The following is an 18,314-nucleotide window of genomic DNA, read 5'->3' on the forward strand; positions in this document are numbered from 1 at the left end:
ACTGCTGCAGGCATGCTTGTGGGCAGTTATCTGTCAGCCTCAAGGCCCTGCCAACACACAGGGTTATAAAGGGCACACTCCCTGCCATTAGCAGTCTAGAGGGAGGATTCCAAAATGCCTCCCACCAGTGCCAGGATCAGCTTGGCAGAATGTCCAGTGTCTCATCTCCAGGGAGAGGCCCAGCTACCTTCTGCCTGTCCAGCAGGTGCTCCAAGATTAGTAAATGGATTTCCTACACCTATAGTCCATGCACTTTTTGATCTGGTGTTTCTGAGCTGGGTTCTGGGTCAAGTGAATCTGTTTACCAGTCCTTTAAGAACAGGTTTTCCTTTTCCTATGTTTCTGTTGTTTTCCTGGATCTGTTTCCTGCTGGTTTCCAAAGCCAGGTGTTATGACGTCTTTTTTATCCTATGTTGGATCTAAAGTTTGGGGTGCCTGATGTAGAGTTTTAATCTTTTTCTCCTCAGGGAAGAGTTCCATACCTTTGAGATCCTTACTGACCATGGAGCACCGTGCTTGTGGTGTGGCTATTTCCTTAGCAAGAACATATCTCTGCCTCTTCTAGTTGTCTCAGTGCTATTCCTTGTTGTGGAGGCTCTAGATCCCCTTCAAAAGGAATTATTCCACAAATAGTTGTAGATTTGATGTGTCTGTGGAAGGTGGTGAGCTCAGGATCTTCCTATGCCTCCATCTTGAATCCTCCTCCTCAGCACTTTTTCAAGAGAGCTTCATTCATTTGTTCATTCTGCAGGTATTTATTGAGCATACACTATATACCAAGTATTAGAGACACAATGATGCACAAAATAGATATTTCCCCTGCCTCTTGGGTTTTACCATATAGCAGGGAAGATAGACATGAATTATTATATTCAAATATACAATTACATTAGAGGAAGGGCAAGGAAGGTAAATACATGGGAGTGGGGAAGCATCTGTCTCCAAGGCCCTCAGTAGAATTTGACCTTCCTGATAAGTCAAGTCTCAGCCAGGATACATGAGGTTAGGTCCACTGGGGGACGATGTGGAGCCCTACTCCAACCCCACTTCTCATAACTCTCCTTTCTTCCTGGAGCCAGAGCTGGGAGCATTCTTGTGGAGAACTGAGGGCACAGTAAGAGTAAAGTGGAACTAAGTATATATAACCCAGCAGGGTACCTTTGGACAAACCAGCCAACTGGAGTAAAGATAGGCAGTGGCCTTGGCATCAAGTCTCCACACAACTGTCCTGGTCAAGACAGGCACGTGAGGATGGGAGGGCCAGAGACCAGCAAGGAGACATGCCCTGGGCATGCTCCCCTTCTGTTTTCAAGTGTTCTTATTCCATAACAACAGAGACACAGGGACATCCCTAAGTGCTTAGGTTTGTCATTCTTTTCAGCTCTTCTGGAAAATGGGTTGTTCCCTTTTGAAGGACATGAATACCTTCAAATGCAGAACTCTAAGAAATTAATAGGGCTGATCCAGGGTAATGTCAAGAGCCTTCACTAGGCAAGGCCACTGTTCTGAGGACCAGCTGGCCTCACCCTCAAATGCAAGACTCAGTATATATCACTGTGTAAAATCAAAGTTGGTACAATTGGTGCACACAGTTACAAGGAAGGGAGAAGAAATATGGGAAGAAAATAGGGAAAGATAGAGAAACAGAAGGCAAAGGAAACTGTTAGGCTAGATTTGAAAGACAAGGAATCAGAAAACTTGATTTTTTTATTCTAGGACAGTGCTAGGAATGGGGACAGCAGAACCAGGATCCAAAGATAGGTTCTGGTGGCACACCCACCTAGCAGGGTTCAGTTCAATGGGAGTTCAGTTCAATGGGGGTTCCCATGGTGGTCAGCGTAGCCCCTTCCAGCTCCAGTCTGGTTTCACACAGACGTATGTGTACACACATTAGGTGTCCAATGGAGACTGAATGAGGGGGCAATCACAAGGTCTAAACCATAGGGAAAGTGAGTGGGACATATCCCCAAAGGTCACTGAAACACCTACCTCCAGGATGACTTTCATCCCATTCCTTTAAATAAAAGGGGAAAAATTCCCTTTCTGGTATTTGGGAGAATCTCAATAAATACTGCCTAGTCAGAAGTTGTATGTTGTGGAATGAAACAGTGGCATGCCTAAGGAATGATAAGTATGTCAGATTTGGGGGAGGAGGGGGTTTGGTTTTGGGCCTCAGTATCCCCATTTGTAAGTGGGGTGGTGAACAAGGTGACTTTTTGCAGCACTTTGAGCTCTCATATTCTGCAATTTTACAAAGTGTTACTTGCAGTGAGAGAAGCTGCAATACATGACCATGTATTACCACACCTCCTCTTCATCTTGGCAGTGCTGTTGGGGATTTCCAGGTGGACGACAAAACCAAAGCTTTACTCAAATACACAGGGGAGGTCACTTGGATACCTCCAGCCATCTTTAAGAGCTCATGCAAAATCGATGTGACCTACTTTCCATTTGATTACCAAAACTGCACCATGAAGTTTGGTTCCTGGTCCTATGACAAGGCAAAAATCGACCTGGTCCTGATTGGCTCCTCCATGAACCTCAAGGACTACTGGGAGAGCGGTGAGTGGGCCATCATCAAAGCCCCAGGCTACAAACATGACATCAAATACAACTGCTGTGAGGAGATCTACCCGGACATCACATACTCACTGTACATCCGCCGCCTGCCCTTGTTCTATACAATCAACCTCATCATTCCCTGCCTGCTCATTTCCTTCCTGACTGTCCTTGTCTTCTACTTGCCCTCTAACTGTGGCGAGAAGGTGACCCTTTGCATTTCAGTCCTCCTCTCCTTGACTGTGTTTCTCTTGGTGATCACTGAGACAATCCCATCCACCTCACTGGTGATTCCCCTGATTGGTGAGTACCTCTTGTTCACCATGATTTTTGTAACCTTGTCCATTGTCATCACTGTCTTTGTACTTAATGTGCACTACAGAACCCCGACCACCCACACAATGCCTACGTGGGTGAAGACCATATTCTTGAATTTACTTCCTAGAGTCATGTTCATGACCAGGCCAGCAAACAATGAGGGCAACACTCAGAAGCCAAGATCCGTCTACAGTGCTGAGCTCTCTAATCTGAATTGCTTCAGCCGCACAGAGTCCAAAGGTTGCAAGGAAGGCTATCCCTGCCAGGATGGGATGTGTGGCTACTGTCTCCACCGCAGGACAAAAATCTCAAATTTTAGTGCCAACCTCACCAGAAGCTCTAGTTCTGAATCTGTCAATGCTGTGCTGTCCCTCTCAGCTTTGTCACCAGAAATCAAAGAAGCTCTCCACAGTGTCAAGTATATTGCAGAAAATATGAAAGCACAAAATGAAGCCAAAGAGGTAAGGATTTTTAAGAATTGGTCATTCTTTCATTTAACAAACATATTGGTTCCTTGTGGGGCAAAGACATAGGGTGGGATTAAGAAATTAGACTCTGTACAGTCAGTGGCTTAGTTCAGATCAGCTCCTCCACTTACCAGTTATATGTCCTTGGACCTGTTGCTTCACTTCTCTGAATCTGTCTTCTCATCTGTAAAAAGGGACAATAGAGCTTCTGAGTAAATGGTGCCCTGCCTTTAGCCACAGGGCTGCTAGCAGTTTAGGCTAATAGAACACCTGATGCCAAGACAGAGTTGATCAGGAGATAGGCTGGCAAAGGGCATAAGGCCAGATTATCTCCAATTAGTATTGATCAGCTGAGCTTACATTTTTTATATTACTTCCTAATTGTGTTTTTTTCCCCAGTTAGGTATAATTTATATAAAGTATACACCTCTTAAGTATACAGCTGGGTGAATTTCTACATTAGGTGTACACCTAGGTAACCATGATCCCAGTAAAGGCATACGTCTCTAGTGCCCAGGAAGTTCCTTCATGCCCTTTCCCAGTCAGCATCTCCCTCCCTCCTCAGTAACCACTAATCCTGACCTTTTCATTGATTGATTTTACTTATTCTTGAATATCATGTAAATGGAATCTCATAGTATAAACTCTCATGTCCGATTTACTCGCTTCAACAAAATGTCTTTGAGGTTTATTCTTTTAATTTTTTGGTGTGTAATATTTCACAATGTGACTATCTGCTTTCTATTTATTCTAGAGTCTTTGGACATTTGGTTGTTTCTAGTTTGTGACTATTCTGAATAAAGCTGCTATAAATATTCTTACATATGTCTTTTGGTGAACATGTGCACCATTTCTTTTTGATATATACCTAAGAATGGAATCACTGAATCATTGGAACTTTAGTAGATACTGTAAGGCTACCAAAGTGTTGGGACCAGTTGACACTCCACCTGGAAATGTTCGAGTTCTGGTTACTGCTCATGCTCCCAAATATGTGTGAAGTGGTATATAATTGCTACTCTAATTAGCATTTCCCTGTGAGTAATGATTTAGGGCTCTTTTTCATATGCTTATTTGCTGCTTGGATATCTTCTTTTGTGATGTATCTCTGCAATCTCTTTTGCCCATTTTTTTTTAATTGGGTGAATTTCTATTTCCTCAAAAAATCTTGTGCTAGAACTAGTGGTAGGTATTAAGAATAGGGAAGTTTTAACACTAGAAATTAGTGTCTGGCTGCTCCCTGACCCTCTATTTACTAAGGTTACCAGAATCATGTTCAGTAATCTTATAGGAAGCTCTGCTTCAAAATTAATTAGCTCTGGTTTGTTGCTTATTAGCAAAGAGCTAATTAACAGATAATTTCAGCTCCTGATGCCCTATAAATAATTCATGTTGATAGGGAGTGTCTGGGGCCTGTTTTATTCAGCTGTGAGTGGCATATCAAAATAGATGGAACAGGAGGGAGTCGGTAACAGCTGTCCTATCTCATCATCCCCACCCACCTGAGCAACTATTGGCATGCCTTATTTTACTAAAGCTTGAGATCTACATATCCATGCTCAAGCCTTTGTCAGACTATTAGAAATTATCTTGATTCCAAAAATTATTTACTAGGTACTTAACAAGTTGTTAAGAGTTTCACAAGGGTCTAAGACATGTTACAGAGGGACATTTTAAAAATTGTTACTGAGAGGGAAATCACAACTGAAATGCTAGGAAGGTAAATTAGTGAAATAGCCTGAATTAGGCTATTTCATAGTGGCCAACTATGAAACATGGTTCATCTCAAGGGGCAGCCACTGCTTACCTCTAGCCATCTGTTACCACAGGGGAATGTGAGCCCAGTATTGTTAGGTCCTCCAGGTTTTCCAGAGAAAGCAGAAGTCTGGCCCACACGCCAAAAGATTACAACCTGTTTATGAAAGTGTGGCAAGCGTTAGCATAGAGATGCCTACTCAGTGCTCTGAGGAGAGAGTTGGGCTGTTCTGAAGGATTCCTGCTTTCCCTCTTACTATGTGACTGGCACAGTCACACAGTTTTCAAGAGATATTTTAACTTCCTAAATTTCTGGTCCAACTTGGCTGTTTTTAAATGTCTCTGGTGCCTAGGATCCTAGACTGAATAGAGTGAGTTTTCCTAGAGCCATCTCCTCAGGGTGTTGAGAACCTGTGAATGACTGTCCCAGGACAGGGCACACCAAGTCCTAAAGGCACAGCAATGTTGTAGTGTTCGGCCTGCACTCGCTGCTCTCTTTTTTAAATTGTTCATGTTGGTAACACCCACTTGCTCATATTTGGTCTTATTAATAAGGAGTTTCATTGGTATTAATAAGTTCACAGTTAGGAATAGGATTGGGTTAACTACTAGGAACTAGTTAGGGAACCTGTGGTCCCATAGAAATGGGTCCCATCTTTGTTGGTGGTTTTGACACCTGATTATTCTGTGCTTGGTTCCACTGGATGAGTTGGTCTCTAGATCTTGTAAGTGTGAAAGATCACAGCCATGATGTTCTCAGCTGGTAATTCTAAGGCAGCTTATTTTCTATTTGGTTGAGATAGATATATATAGCTAGATCTATATGTATCTGTATATATCTGTATGTGTGTACATATATCTCTATATATTTCATTCATTCCAGAACCTGACTTTTGATCAATGATTTATAAATTTACATTTGTTGTAATTACTGTTTCATCAGGGCTAAGTTTCTGCCATCTTATCTCATGTTTTCCATTTACTATTCTTTTTGCCTTACTTCTTAATGCGTATTTTCTGCTTGTTGAAAGTCATGTTATTTCCATGTCTATTAATCTCTTACATTCCTCGGTATCTGTACCTGCTCCTTACCCCATTGTCCTTCCCCTCTGGTCTTCCTCGCAGCCCTGGCTACACCAGTTCTTATTAGAGCTTTAGTTCTGAATTTTTATTAATATACTTTATGATTTTATTACCATTCCTTTTTTGTCTTCCATCAACTTCACTAAATTATTTACTTACCCCTCACATATATTTTACGGTGTCCACATTAATTCATTTCTCTTCATATTGCTATGCCTCATCAAGAGTCCTTGTTGGCAAACCTTCTGAACTTTGTAGGCTTAAAAATGTATTGTGCCCTCAACTTTTGAGAGTTTAGCTGGATGCAAAATTCTAGGATTGATGTTCTTGCCTTAAATACTTAAAAATAATACTCCATGGAGGGGTTTCAAGATGGCAGCATAAGAGGTGAGACAGAGGACTTCTCCCAAAACTGTATATAGTACGAAAATATAGTTAATATAACTAACCCTAAAATAGCAACAGGAAAGAAGGCTGCAACAGACTAATTACAGACCTCACAAACAGAGCAGACCTCACGAAACAGGGTAATGTACCAAAGCCTTGATCTGGTGGGACCTAAGCCCCTCCCGAACCCCAGCTCACTGGTGGGAGGAAGGGAAACAGAGCAGGGAGGGGGTGGAAGCCTAGAACGGCTGAACACCCAGCCCCGGAGGGCTGCTTAGGAACACAAAGCTACACTGTGTGGTACTCTGGCAGTTGGTGAGCTTGGGGAGCTGGGACAGGCAGAGTGCTTGAGAGACAGAATCTGGCCATTTGTGAAGGATGGGGATCCACATCTGGCTGCTCTGGGACAAAGGAAAGGCAGGCAGTCTGAGAGGCTTCCTAGCAGTGAGAGGGCTGCTGAAAGGGCAGGGTTTGCAGGGAGCTTCTGCAAGGGAGAAGGGATAGGTGGAAAAGGTTGTTGGGGTGTGCTCTGCCCAGCAGGTTGGGAATTTTGAGGAGCTTCAGGCGCTCCATTCCCCTGGATGGCTGCTCAGCTCTGAGGTCACCGACTGTGACACACAGCCTGCTGCACCTTCCTGTGGGCTGCCAGCACTGGCTCAGAAACAGGCAGTCACTGTGCTGGCATCCGGCCATTCAGAGGTAGGCCCCACCTACAACAGCTAGAGACACAAAGCACAGAGGGTTACATCTGTGTGCTCAGCCCACTGGCTCTGATACCGGAGACAGGCACTGCAGTCAGGAATCAGGAAACAGCTCTTTCCTCCCACCAGGCACCAGTGCCGCTCCCCTACAACCCCGAACCTCACCCTACAGGCTGAGCAGCTCCAGAGACTAGAGCTTCTGGGCACTAGAGAGGGTGAAACATAGAAATATGAAATGTCAAAGGAACCTGGTTCAGATCTCACAAACCCCAGAAACAGGGCCAAATGAAACTGAACTCACCAATCCTCCTGAAAGAGAGTTCAAAATAAAATCATAAACATGGTCATGGAGGTACAGAAAAATATTCAAGAACTCAGGAATGAAATTAAGACAGAGATTCAATCATTAAGAAATTCCATATCTGAAATGAAACATACAATGGAGAGATCTAAAAGCAGATTAGATGTAGTAGAACAGATGGTAAATGGAATAGATATTAGAGAAGAGGAATACAAAGATGCTGAGTCACAGAGAGAAAAAAGGATGCCTAAAAATGAAAGAATATTGAGAGAACTGTATGACCAATCCAAACAGAACAATATTCACATTATAGGGGTACCAGAAAAAGAAGAGACAGAAAAAGGGATAGAAACTGTCATTGAGGAGGTAATTGCTGAAAACTTTCCCAATCTGGGGAAGGAGATAGTCTCTCAAGCCATGGAGGTGCACAAATCTCCCAAAACAAGGAAGACAACATCAATACATATAATAATTAAAATGGCAGAGATCAAGGATAAAGACAGACTTTTAAAAGCAGCTAGAGAAATAAAACTTCACATACAAAGGAAAACCCGTCAGGTTGTCATCAGATTTCTCAACAGAAACCTTACACGCCAGAATGAAGTGGCATGATATATTTAATGCAATGAAGCAGAAGGGCCTCAAACCAAGAATACTCCACCTGGCAAGGTTATCATTTAAATTTGAAGGATGGATTAAACAATTTTCAAATAAGCAAAAGCTGAGAGAATTTACCTCCCAAAAACCACCTCTGCAGTGCATTTTGGAGGGACTGCTATAGATGGAAGTATTCCTAAGGCTAAATAGATGTCACCCAAGGGATAGATAAAGAGTACCAGATATGATACCTAACATATAAAGAATGGAGGAGGAAGAAAAAAAAAAAGAACCTTTAGGTTGTGTTTGTAATAGTATACTAAGTGAGTTAAATTAGACTGTTAGATAGTAAGGGAATTACCCTTGAACCTTTGGTAACCATGAATCTAAAGCCAGCAATGGCAATAAGTACATACCTATCGATAACCACCCTAAATGTAAATGGTCTGAATGCACCACTCAAAAGACATAAGAGTCGCTGAATGGATAAAAAAACAAGACCCAAATATATGCTGCCTACAAGAGACTCACTTCAAATCCAAAGACATACACAGACTGAAAGTAAAGGGATGGAAAAATGTATTTCATACAACTAGTAGGGAGAAAACAGCAGGAATTGCAGTACTTATATCAGACAATATAGACTTCAAAACAAAGAAAGTAACAAGAGACAAAGAAGGAAATTAATAGTGATAAAGGGGTCAGTCCAACAAGAGAATATAACTATTATAAATATCTATGCACCCAACACAGTATCACCTACATATGAGAAACAAATACTAACAGAATTAAAGGGGGAAATAGAATGCAATGCATTCATTTTAGGAGATTTCAACACACCACTCACTCAAAAGGACAGATCAGCCAGACAGAAAATAAGAGACAAGAGGCACTGAACAACACATTAGAAGAGATGGACCTAACGAACATCTACAGAACACTCCATCCAAAAGCAACAGGATACACATTCTTCTCCAATGCACAGGGAACATTTTCAAGAATAGTTCATATACTAGGTCACAAAAAGAGCCTCAGTAAATTCAAAATGATTGAAATTGTACCAACTAGCTTCTCAGATCACAAAAGTATGAAACTAGAAACAAATTCCACAAAGAAAACGAAAAAGCCCACAAACACATGGAGGCTTAATAACATGCTCCTAAACAATCAATGGATCAATGACCAAATAAAAACAGAGATCAAGCAATATATGGAGACAAATGACAACAATAATTCAACACTGCAAAATCTGTGGGCTGCAGCAAAGGTCATGCTAAGAGGGAAGTACAGGCCTGCCCCAGAAAGAAGAACAATCCCAAATGAACAGTCTAAACTCACAATTAATCAAACTGGAAAAGGAAGAACAAATGAGGCCCAAAGTCAGTAGAAGGAGGGACATAATAAACATTAAAGCATAAACAAATAAAATCGAGAAGAATAAAATAGAAAAAATCAATGAAAGCAGGAACTGGTTCTTCGAGAAAACAAACAAAATAGATAAACCCCTATCCAGGCTTATCAAGAAAAAAAGAGAGTCTATACACATAAACAGAATCAGAAATGAGAAAGGAAAAATCACTACGGACACCACAGAAATACAAAGAATTACAAGAGAATACTATGAAAAATTATATGGTAACAAATTGGATAACTTCGAAGAAATGGACAAGTTTCTAGAAAAATACAACCTTCCAAGGCTGACCCAGGATAAAATAGAAAATCTGAACAGACCAATTACCAGCAAGGAAATTGAATTAGCACTCATAAAACTACCTAAGAACAAAATGCCTGTACCAGACGGTTTCACTGCTGAATTTTATCAAACATTTAGTGTAGACTTAATACCCATCTACCTTAAAGTTTTCCAAAGAGTAGGAGGAAATACTTCCAAACACATTCTATGAGGCCAGCATCACTCTTACACCAAAACCAGGCAAAGACACCACAAAAAAGGAAAATTACAGACCAATATCCCTGATGAACATAGATGCAAAAATACTCAACAAAATATTAGTAAACTGAATTCAAAAATACATAAAAAAGATCATCCGTCATGATCAAGTGGGATTCATCCCAGGGATGCAAGAACAGTACAACATTAGAAAATCCACCAACATCATCCACCACATTAGCAAAAAGAACAAAAACCACATGATCATCTCCCTACATGCTGAAGCATTTGACAAAATTCAACATCCATTCATGATAAAAACTCTCAACAAAATGGGTACAGAGAGCAAGTACCTCAACATAATAAAGGCCATATATGACAAACCCACAGCCAACATTATACTTAACAGATAGAAGCTGAAAGATTTTCCTTTAAGATCAGGAAGAAGACAAGGATGCCCACTTTCCCCACTGTCATTCAACATAGTTCTGGAGGTCCTAGCCACGGCAATCAGACAACACAAAGAAACAGAAGGCATCCAGATTGCCAAGGAAGAAGTCAAACTGTCTCTGTCTGCAGATGACATGATATTGTACATAAAAATCCCTAATGAATCCATTCCAAAACTACTAGATCTAATATCTAAAGTCAGCAAAGTTGTGGGATACAAAATGAATACACAGAAATCAGTTGCATTCCTATACATTAACAATGAATAGCAGAAAGAGAAATCAGGAAAACAATTCCGTCAAAAAGAATAAAATACCTAGGAATAAACCTAACTAAGGAAGTGAAAGACCTATACTCTGAAAACTCCAAGACACCCATGAGAGAAATTGAAGAATATACTAAGAAATGGAAACACATCCCATGTTCATGGATAGGAAGAATTAATATTGTCAAAATGGCCATCCTGCCTAAAACAATCTACAGATTCAATGCAATTCCTATCAAAATATCAACAGCATTCTTCAATGAACTAGAGCAAAACATTCTAAAATTCATATGGAACCACAAAAGACCTTGAATAACCAAAACGATCCTGAGAAGGAAGAATAAAGCAGGGGGAATTATACTCCCTGACTTCAAGCTCTACTACAAAGCCACAGTAATCAAGACAATTTGGTACTGGCACAAGAACAGACCCACAGACCAATGGAACAGACTAGAGAGCCCAGATATAAACCCATGTATATATGGTCAATTAATATACGATAAAGGAGCCATGAATATACACTGGTGAAATGACAGCCTCTTCAACACCTGGTGTTGGCAAAACTGGACAGCTACATGCAAGAGAAAGAAATTGAATTATTGTCTAACCCCATACACAAAAGTAAACTCAAAATGGATCAAAGACCTGAATGTAAGTCATGAAACCATAAAACTCTAAGAAAAAACATTGGCAAAAATCTCTTGGACATAAACATGAGCGACTTCTTCATGAACATATCTCCCTGGGCAAGGGAAACAAAAGCAAAAATGAACAAGTGGGACTATGTCAAACTAAAAAGCTTCTGTACAGCAAATGACACCATCAGCAGAACAAGAAGGCATCCTACAGTATGGGAGTATATATCCATAAATGACATATGCGATAAGGGGTTGACATCCAAATTATATAAGGAGCTCATGCACCTCAACAAACAAAAAGCAAATAATCCAATTAAAAAATGGGGAGAGGAGCTGAACAGATACTTATACAAAGAAGAAATTCAGATGGCCAACAGGCATATGAAAAGATGCTCCACATCGCTTATCATCAGAGAAATGCAAATTAAAACCACAATGAGGTATCACCTCACACCAGTTAGCATGGCCAACATCCAAAAGACAAACAAGAACAAATATTGGCGAGGATGGGAGAAAGGGGAATCCTCCTTCACTGCTGGTGTGAATGCAGTTCAACCATTGTAGAAAGCAGTATGGAGATTCCTCAAAAAACTAAAAATAGAAATACCATTTGACCCAGGAATTCCACTCCTAGGAATTTACCCTAAGAATGTAGGAGACATTTGAAAAAGACATATGCACTCCCATGTTTATTACAGCACTATTTACAATAGCTAAGAAATGGAAGCAAACTAAGTGTCCATCAGTAGATGAATGGATAAAGAAGATGTGGTATGTATACACATTGGAATATTATTCAGCCATAAGAAGAAAGGAAATCATACCATTTGCAACACATGGATGGAGCTAGAGGGTATTTATGCTCAGTGAAATAAGCCAGGCAGAGAAAGACAAGTATCAAATTATTTCATTCATCTGTGGAGTATAAGAATGAAAAAACTGAAGGAACAAAACAGCTGCAGACTCACAGAACCCAAGAATGGAATAAAAATTACCAAAGGGAAAGGGACTGGAGAGAATGGGTGGGAAGGGAGGGATAATGGGAAAAAGGGGACATTACACTTAGCACACATAGTGTAGGGAGGGACACAGGGAAGGCAGTATAGCACAGAGAAGTAGTGACTCTATAGCATGTTACTACGCTGATGTACAGTGACTAATGGGGTATGTGGTGGGGACTTTATAATAGGGGGAGTCTAGTAACCGTAATTTTGCTGATGTAATTGTACATTAATGATACCAAAATATAAATGAAATAAAATAATAATATTCCATGGGCCTTTTGCTTCAGTGTCACTTCTGAAAAATTAAGTTGAGTGTTGTTCCTTTGTGAGTCATCAGTTCTGTCTGAGAGCTATTAGAATATTGTATTCATAGAGAAATCTAATGATATCAAACACAATGTGTCAGTGTGTGTCTCTCCTAATCTGGCATTCTTATAAGCCATTTCATTCTGAGGTTTTCCATCTTTCTTTAGTTCTGGGGAAATCAAGGTTATTTCTGTAAAGATTTTTCTCCTCGCCCTTTGCACTTCCCTTTCCCTGAACTCCTGTTGTACAGACCTGGACACATCTACTTCCAGCCTCTACATCTCTTAGCTTTCCTTTTACTTTCCCACCTTTTCATTCCTTTCTACTGTCTACTGGGTGAATTCCTCACTCTTACCTGCCACTTCACTGCTGCTTTCCTATGCTGTCTCCACTCTTGCTAGTTATCTTATCTCTTGTGTTCTTTACTACAACTTGTTTTTCACAATTACATTCTACTTGGTTCTATAATGCTGCTTATTCCTTCTTCATGTTTCTAATACTCCCTCTTATCTGAAGATACCATGTTTAGTTTAAATCCTTAACCTCTCTGATCCAAAAATTTTCTTTCACATAGGGAAGGTTGTGTATTTGGAGCCTGTAAACTTTTTCTGGGGGTGTCAGCCACCCTTGCTGAATTATGTTTGAAGGAGGGACCCAAAGCCAGGCTCTACAAGGCCAAGAGCCTACAGTATGGGCTACAGCACCCTTCAAGGGTGCTTTCTTTCTCCCAGATGACCTTGTCCCTCAGGGTACTTCTCTGTACCTCCCACCTAGCTCTGACCTCTTCCAAGTTCTTTTTGCTTCACTGAAGTTGTTCACCGTTGGTGTGAGGGAGGTGGGAAGTGTCCAGCTCCTACAGTCAATGGGCACCTTCCATTCTCCTTCACTCACAAGTTACCCCCACTTGAATTTCTGGGCTGGAGTGGGCAGGCTGAAAAGAGACAAAGTGTTAAGGGAGGACAAAGCACTACCTCAAAGCTCTCCCCAGTTCCTTGCCCTATACCAAAAGCCAATGGCACACTCACACTCACCAGGCCACACCTTCCCAGGTTCTGTCCTTAAGCACGTTTTCCTCCTGATTCCTGGACATTCTTAAGGGTTGGACTGGGAGAGGGAGCCAGAAGCTCGGGCTAGTTCACCACTTTGCCTAATACAAATCTACCTGTTACTGATCATTGGGTCTAAGGTTTCCAGACAATTGCCAACACCATTGTGCCTTACAGACTAAGCCTTAGACATAAAGTTAATTTCTCCCACTATTTTGAGGTAGTATTTGTACTCATTTGTAAGACCCAAATCCCATGTTTTTCTCCTATGCTGACCCATGTGAATTGCCGCCAGAGGGAGTCATACTTGGATAATGCTAATTTGTTTAGTTAGCATTAAGTAGGTATTATTAAGTACTATGCCAGGTGCATTATTTCACTTAATCCTTCTAACAACCCTCTGGGGTAGTACTGTTCTTATGCCCATTTTAAAGACGAGGAAACAAGCTAAATGAAGTCACAAATCAGCAAAGCTGGGATTATAATCAAAGACTGTCTCCAGATCTCTGTGTTCCCCTGTGTCCTAGATCTTTAGGATGTTTCCCTGGTAGGGAGTGGGTTGGACTCACAGAGGCTACTGTGTATTTGAAGCACTTATAAACCAAAGTCTTCGGAATTCAAATAAAGTACCTTGTGGCAAATAGGGATTATAATTCTATTTTCGCTGTGACTTGTGTCATCAAGAGGACACATTTGCTCCAGCTCATGATGAAATAGAATCCTCTTTCAGTGCACTGAATTACTAAATCACATGCTGCCTTTTTACGTGATTACTTTTTCAAAATCAGTTGAGTCATGCATTCTTTCTCAATTGTGGTTTCCTTGCTTTCTGAGTTCTCTAGGAGTACAATTAATGTGCAAATCTCCTTCCTATTTCAAGTCTAATTTGAAGCTATTTTATATACAATTAGTCTTGCTTTTTCTTCTTTTAATTTATTGTCAGCAGTTATTTCTCATTTTCAACCTGTTCTATATTGTATAGAATTCCTTGATATTTTGACCTTACAATTGAACATACTTGGTTAGTTGGGCATTGTGGAGGGGGCAGTGGAAGAGTGGTAATAGGTTTGTCCTGATGTGCTTACTTCATTTTTGGAACAGATGTTAACAGGAAATTAGTATCTAAAACTTGATAATTAGTACTTTGAAACTCTGGTAAATTATGTTGGATTCTATTATTTATTCTAACAAAGTCCCAGAGTTCTACCACAAGAGGCATAAGTAACTGGTTTTAGTAACTATAAATTGGAATTCTGCTGAGAAAAAAATAGGTTATGTATACATTAAGAAGTGTCTGATGTAAAACAGATTTAACATGACAAATATTTTAGACTTAATTCTCTAGTGCATGAAGAGAAACAAGAATGGTGCATTTCCTCAGACTGTATGAATAGGAAAGTTTTCTTGCATGTTGGTGACAGAATTGCTGCTTCTGCCACTGCAACATAGTATTAAATATTCAATGTTGAAAATGTGTTCACTCTGCCCTTTCCTTCGTGTTTCATTATTCTTTCATGATTTGTTTTTCAGATTCAAGATGACTGGAAGTATGTTGCCATGGTGATCGATCGTATTTTTCTGTGGGTTTTCATTCTGGTGTGCATTTTAGGGACAGCAGGATTATTTCTGCAACCCTTGATGGCAAGAGATGATGCCTAAGCACTAAAATGTGTGTTTGAGGCTTGGTTTTGTGTGGGGGGGAGGGGTACTTTTTTTTATTGTGGTAAAGTACACTTAAAACTTACCATCTTAACCATTTTTAAGTGTACAGTTTAGTGGTATTAAATATTCAGTTGTACAACCATCACCACCATCCATTTCCATAACTCTTTTGATCTTATAAAACTGAAACTGTGATACTCTATTACATAATAAACAATAGCTCCCTATTCTGTCCTTTCCCCAGTCCAATAATCACCATTTCCTGTCTGTATTTTTTTTTTTACTTTAAGCATCTCATGAGTGGTATCATACTGAATTTTTTTGTCACTGGTTTATTTCACCTAGCATAATGTCCTGAAGTTTCATCCATGTAGCATATGACATAATTTTCTTCCTTTTTAAGGCTGAATATTCCATTGTATGTATATACCATATTTTGTTTATCCATTCATCCGTCAGTGGACACTGGGCTGCTCCATATTAGCTATTGTAGTTAATGCTGCTATGAACATGGAGGTACCAATCTCTCTTTGAGACCCTGCTTTCAATTTCTTTGGGTATATACCCCAAAGTGGAATTGTTGGACCATATGGTAATTCTTACAAGTTTTTGAGGAACTGCCTTACTATTTTCCACCATGACTGTGCCATTTTACTCCCACAAGGGTTCCAGTTCTCCACATCCTCAACACTTGTTTACTGTTTTTTTTAATAGTAGCCATTCTAATAGGTATTAAGTGGTATCTCATTTTGATTTGCATTTCTGTAATGATTAGTGATGTTGTGGTTCTTTTCATGTGATTATTTACCATTCATATCTTCTTAGAGAAATGTCTATTCAAGTCCTTTGCTCCATTTTTGGTATTTTTTTCATTGCTGAGGGATTAATCAAAACTCCTGAAATTTACTAGATATATGATTTTCAAAATAGTTTCTTCCATTCCATGGGTTGCCTTTTTGCTGTTGGTAGTATCTTTTGATGCACAAAATTTTTATGAAGTCCAATTTTTCTCTTTTGCTGTTGTTGCTTGTGTCTTTTGCATCAAATCATTGCCAAACCCAGTATCATAAGCATTTGTTCTGTTTTCTCCTAAGAATTTTATTGTTTTAGGTCTTATGTTTATTTAGGCTCTTTCTTAATAGTAACATACTTTCTATCAAGCTACTGTATTTGGTATTTCAAGGTTTACTTATTATCCAGTTGTCTGTCAGAAATTTTTAAAACATTGATTTTTGTCAAAAAAGATGGATGCAATAAAAATGTCAAAGTATTTATTATGGATAAATGAACATTTAGCCAGCCTTTTTGTTAAGGTGAAAACATGTCAAAATATAATTCTTCTACAGTGATAAGTAGTGTGCTATGTTATGAAACACGTAAAAATGGGCTAAATTTGAAAACTATAACCAACTGATATTGGTTCAGTATCAATAACAATAGATTTCCAAGGTTTTTCTTATTTATCCCATAATCTCCTTGAGATTTCACACAATTTCAACAATACCCCACTACTACCATTTCTTACCACACACTTCTTGTTCTGTACTGTTTTTCAAGAGTCTAAGGGCCATACCTCCATTGTGAAGGGTCTCAACTATCTATCTTACATAATTCTAAATCATACTATGAGAAATTATGCCTAGTCACACATCATCATTAATGAGACTTCAGCACAAGGTTTCTCAACCTTAGCACTAATGATGTTTTTGGTTGGATGCTTCTGTGTTGGGTGGACTGTCCTGTACATTGTAGGGTCTACAGTAGTACCATGATCTCTACCCACTAGACACCAGTAACATACCCTGTCCCTTGCCAGCTGTGACCATCAAAAATGTCTCCAAAAATTATTAAATTTCTATTTGGAGAGAAAAATTGTTCCCAGTTGAGAACCACTGCTTTAGACTAATTATTAAGGAAGTATCCCATACTACACTTCTGAATCTGAATAACCACTAGCAAGAAATGATGACTCACAGATAATTTTAATCTTCTCACTAGTCATTTTGATGATTTTCCTATGCAAAAATAAAACTGATAAAATTGCAACCCACTGTGACTCACAAGTCAAAAGAAAAATTTCTATAAATCTATGCATAAAAATTTTTATAGTAATGGATATATGAGGTATCAGAGTTGTACACATGCAAAGATAGCTAACAGGCCATTTAAATTTATCAAACCAGACTTTCACTCATTAAACGGCATTAAACACCTGCCTACAATAAGATGCAAATTTGACAGGATCCCCTCTGCCTTCCAAAGAGTGTTGATTTGAACTTAGATGGGTTACTTACTATAAATGATAAGGCATTGTTGTCTCAGGATCTAAGAGTTCTAAATCAAATATGAGGTTTCTATCAGGGTTCTTGGTCATAGCTGAATCAGGGGCATTTAGAGATGAAATTTAACTTGTTTCCCTGTGATACATGATACTTAACAGTAAGAGACTAAGAGTAGATTATGTCGAAAGGTCCTTATAACTCTAATATTCCATTGTTGTAATTGATGGAATTAAAGAGATAATTGAAACATTACAGGTAGATAACAATGTGCTTATACCTAATTAGAATACCATCTTTAATCTTGGAACATGGTTTTCTTACTGACTCAGTAGTAGCCATAAACATGTTTTTAAAATGGGAGTCACTTAATAATTTGTGTAGATGATGGTTCTATTAATTGTGGTAAGTGTGGTCAAGGGGATTTAAATGAATGTTAATGAGTTGCTATGGCTGGCTAGTGTTCCTAAGTGCAAGAAGGCTTGGTGTGACCTGTGGACAAAGTAGATATATTAGATAAGCTTCACTTAAGCATGAGTTTTAGTGCTGTTGGCCATGAGTTCAGTATTAATGAATTAACAATGTATATTAAACTGTCTTTAAAC

The 18,314-nt window shown here is 39.5% G+C and overlaps 1 protein-coding gene across 1 annotated transcript in view; it reads left to right on the top strand.

Moving 5' to 3' along the window:
* CHRNA3 (cholinergic receptor nicotinic alpha 3 subunit) overlaps window positions 1-16,838 on the top strand; it is a 31,126-nt gene extending 14,288 nt beyond the window's left edge. The window contains exons 5-6 of the mRNA XM_036907588.2: window positions 2,327-3,338; window positions 15,299-16,838. Of these exons, the coding sequence (XP_036763483.2) occupies window positions 2,327-3,338; window positions 15,299-15,427 (1,141 nt within the window). The 3' untranslated portion in view covers window positions 15,428-16,838. The remainder of the gene's footprint in view (window positions 1-2,326; window positions 3,339-15,298) is intronic.
* Window positions 16,839-18,314: the final 1,476 nt, after the last annotated feature.

The sequence above is a fragment of the Manis pentadactyla genome, chromosome 11 (assembly GCF_030020395.1).
Source record: "Manis pentadactyla isolate mManPen7 chromosome 11, mManPen7.hap1, whole genome shotgun sequence".
Classification (NCBI taxonomy): domain Eukaryota; kingdom Metazoa; phylum Chordata; class Mammalia; order Pholidota; family Manidae; genus Manis; species Manis pentadactyla.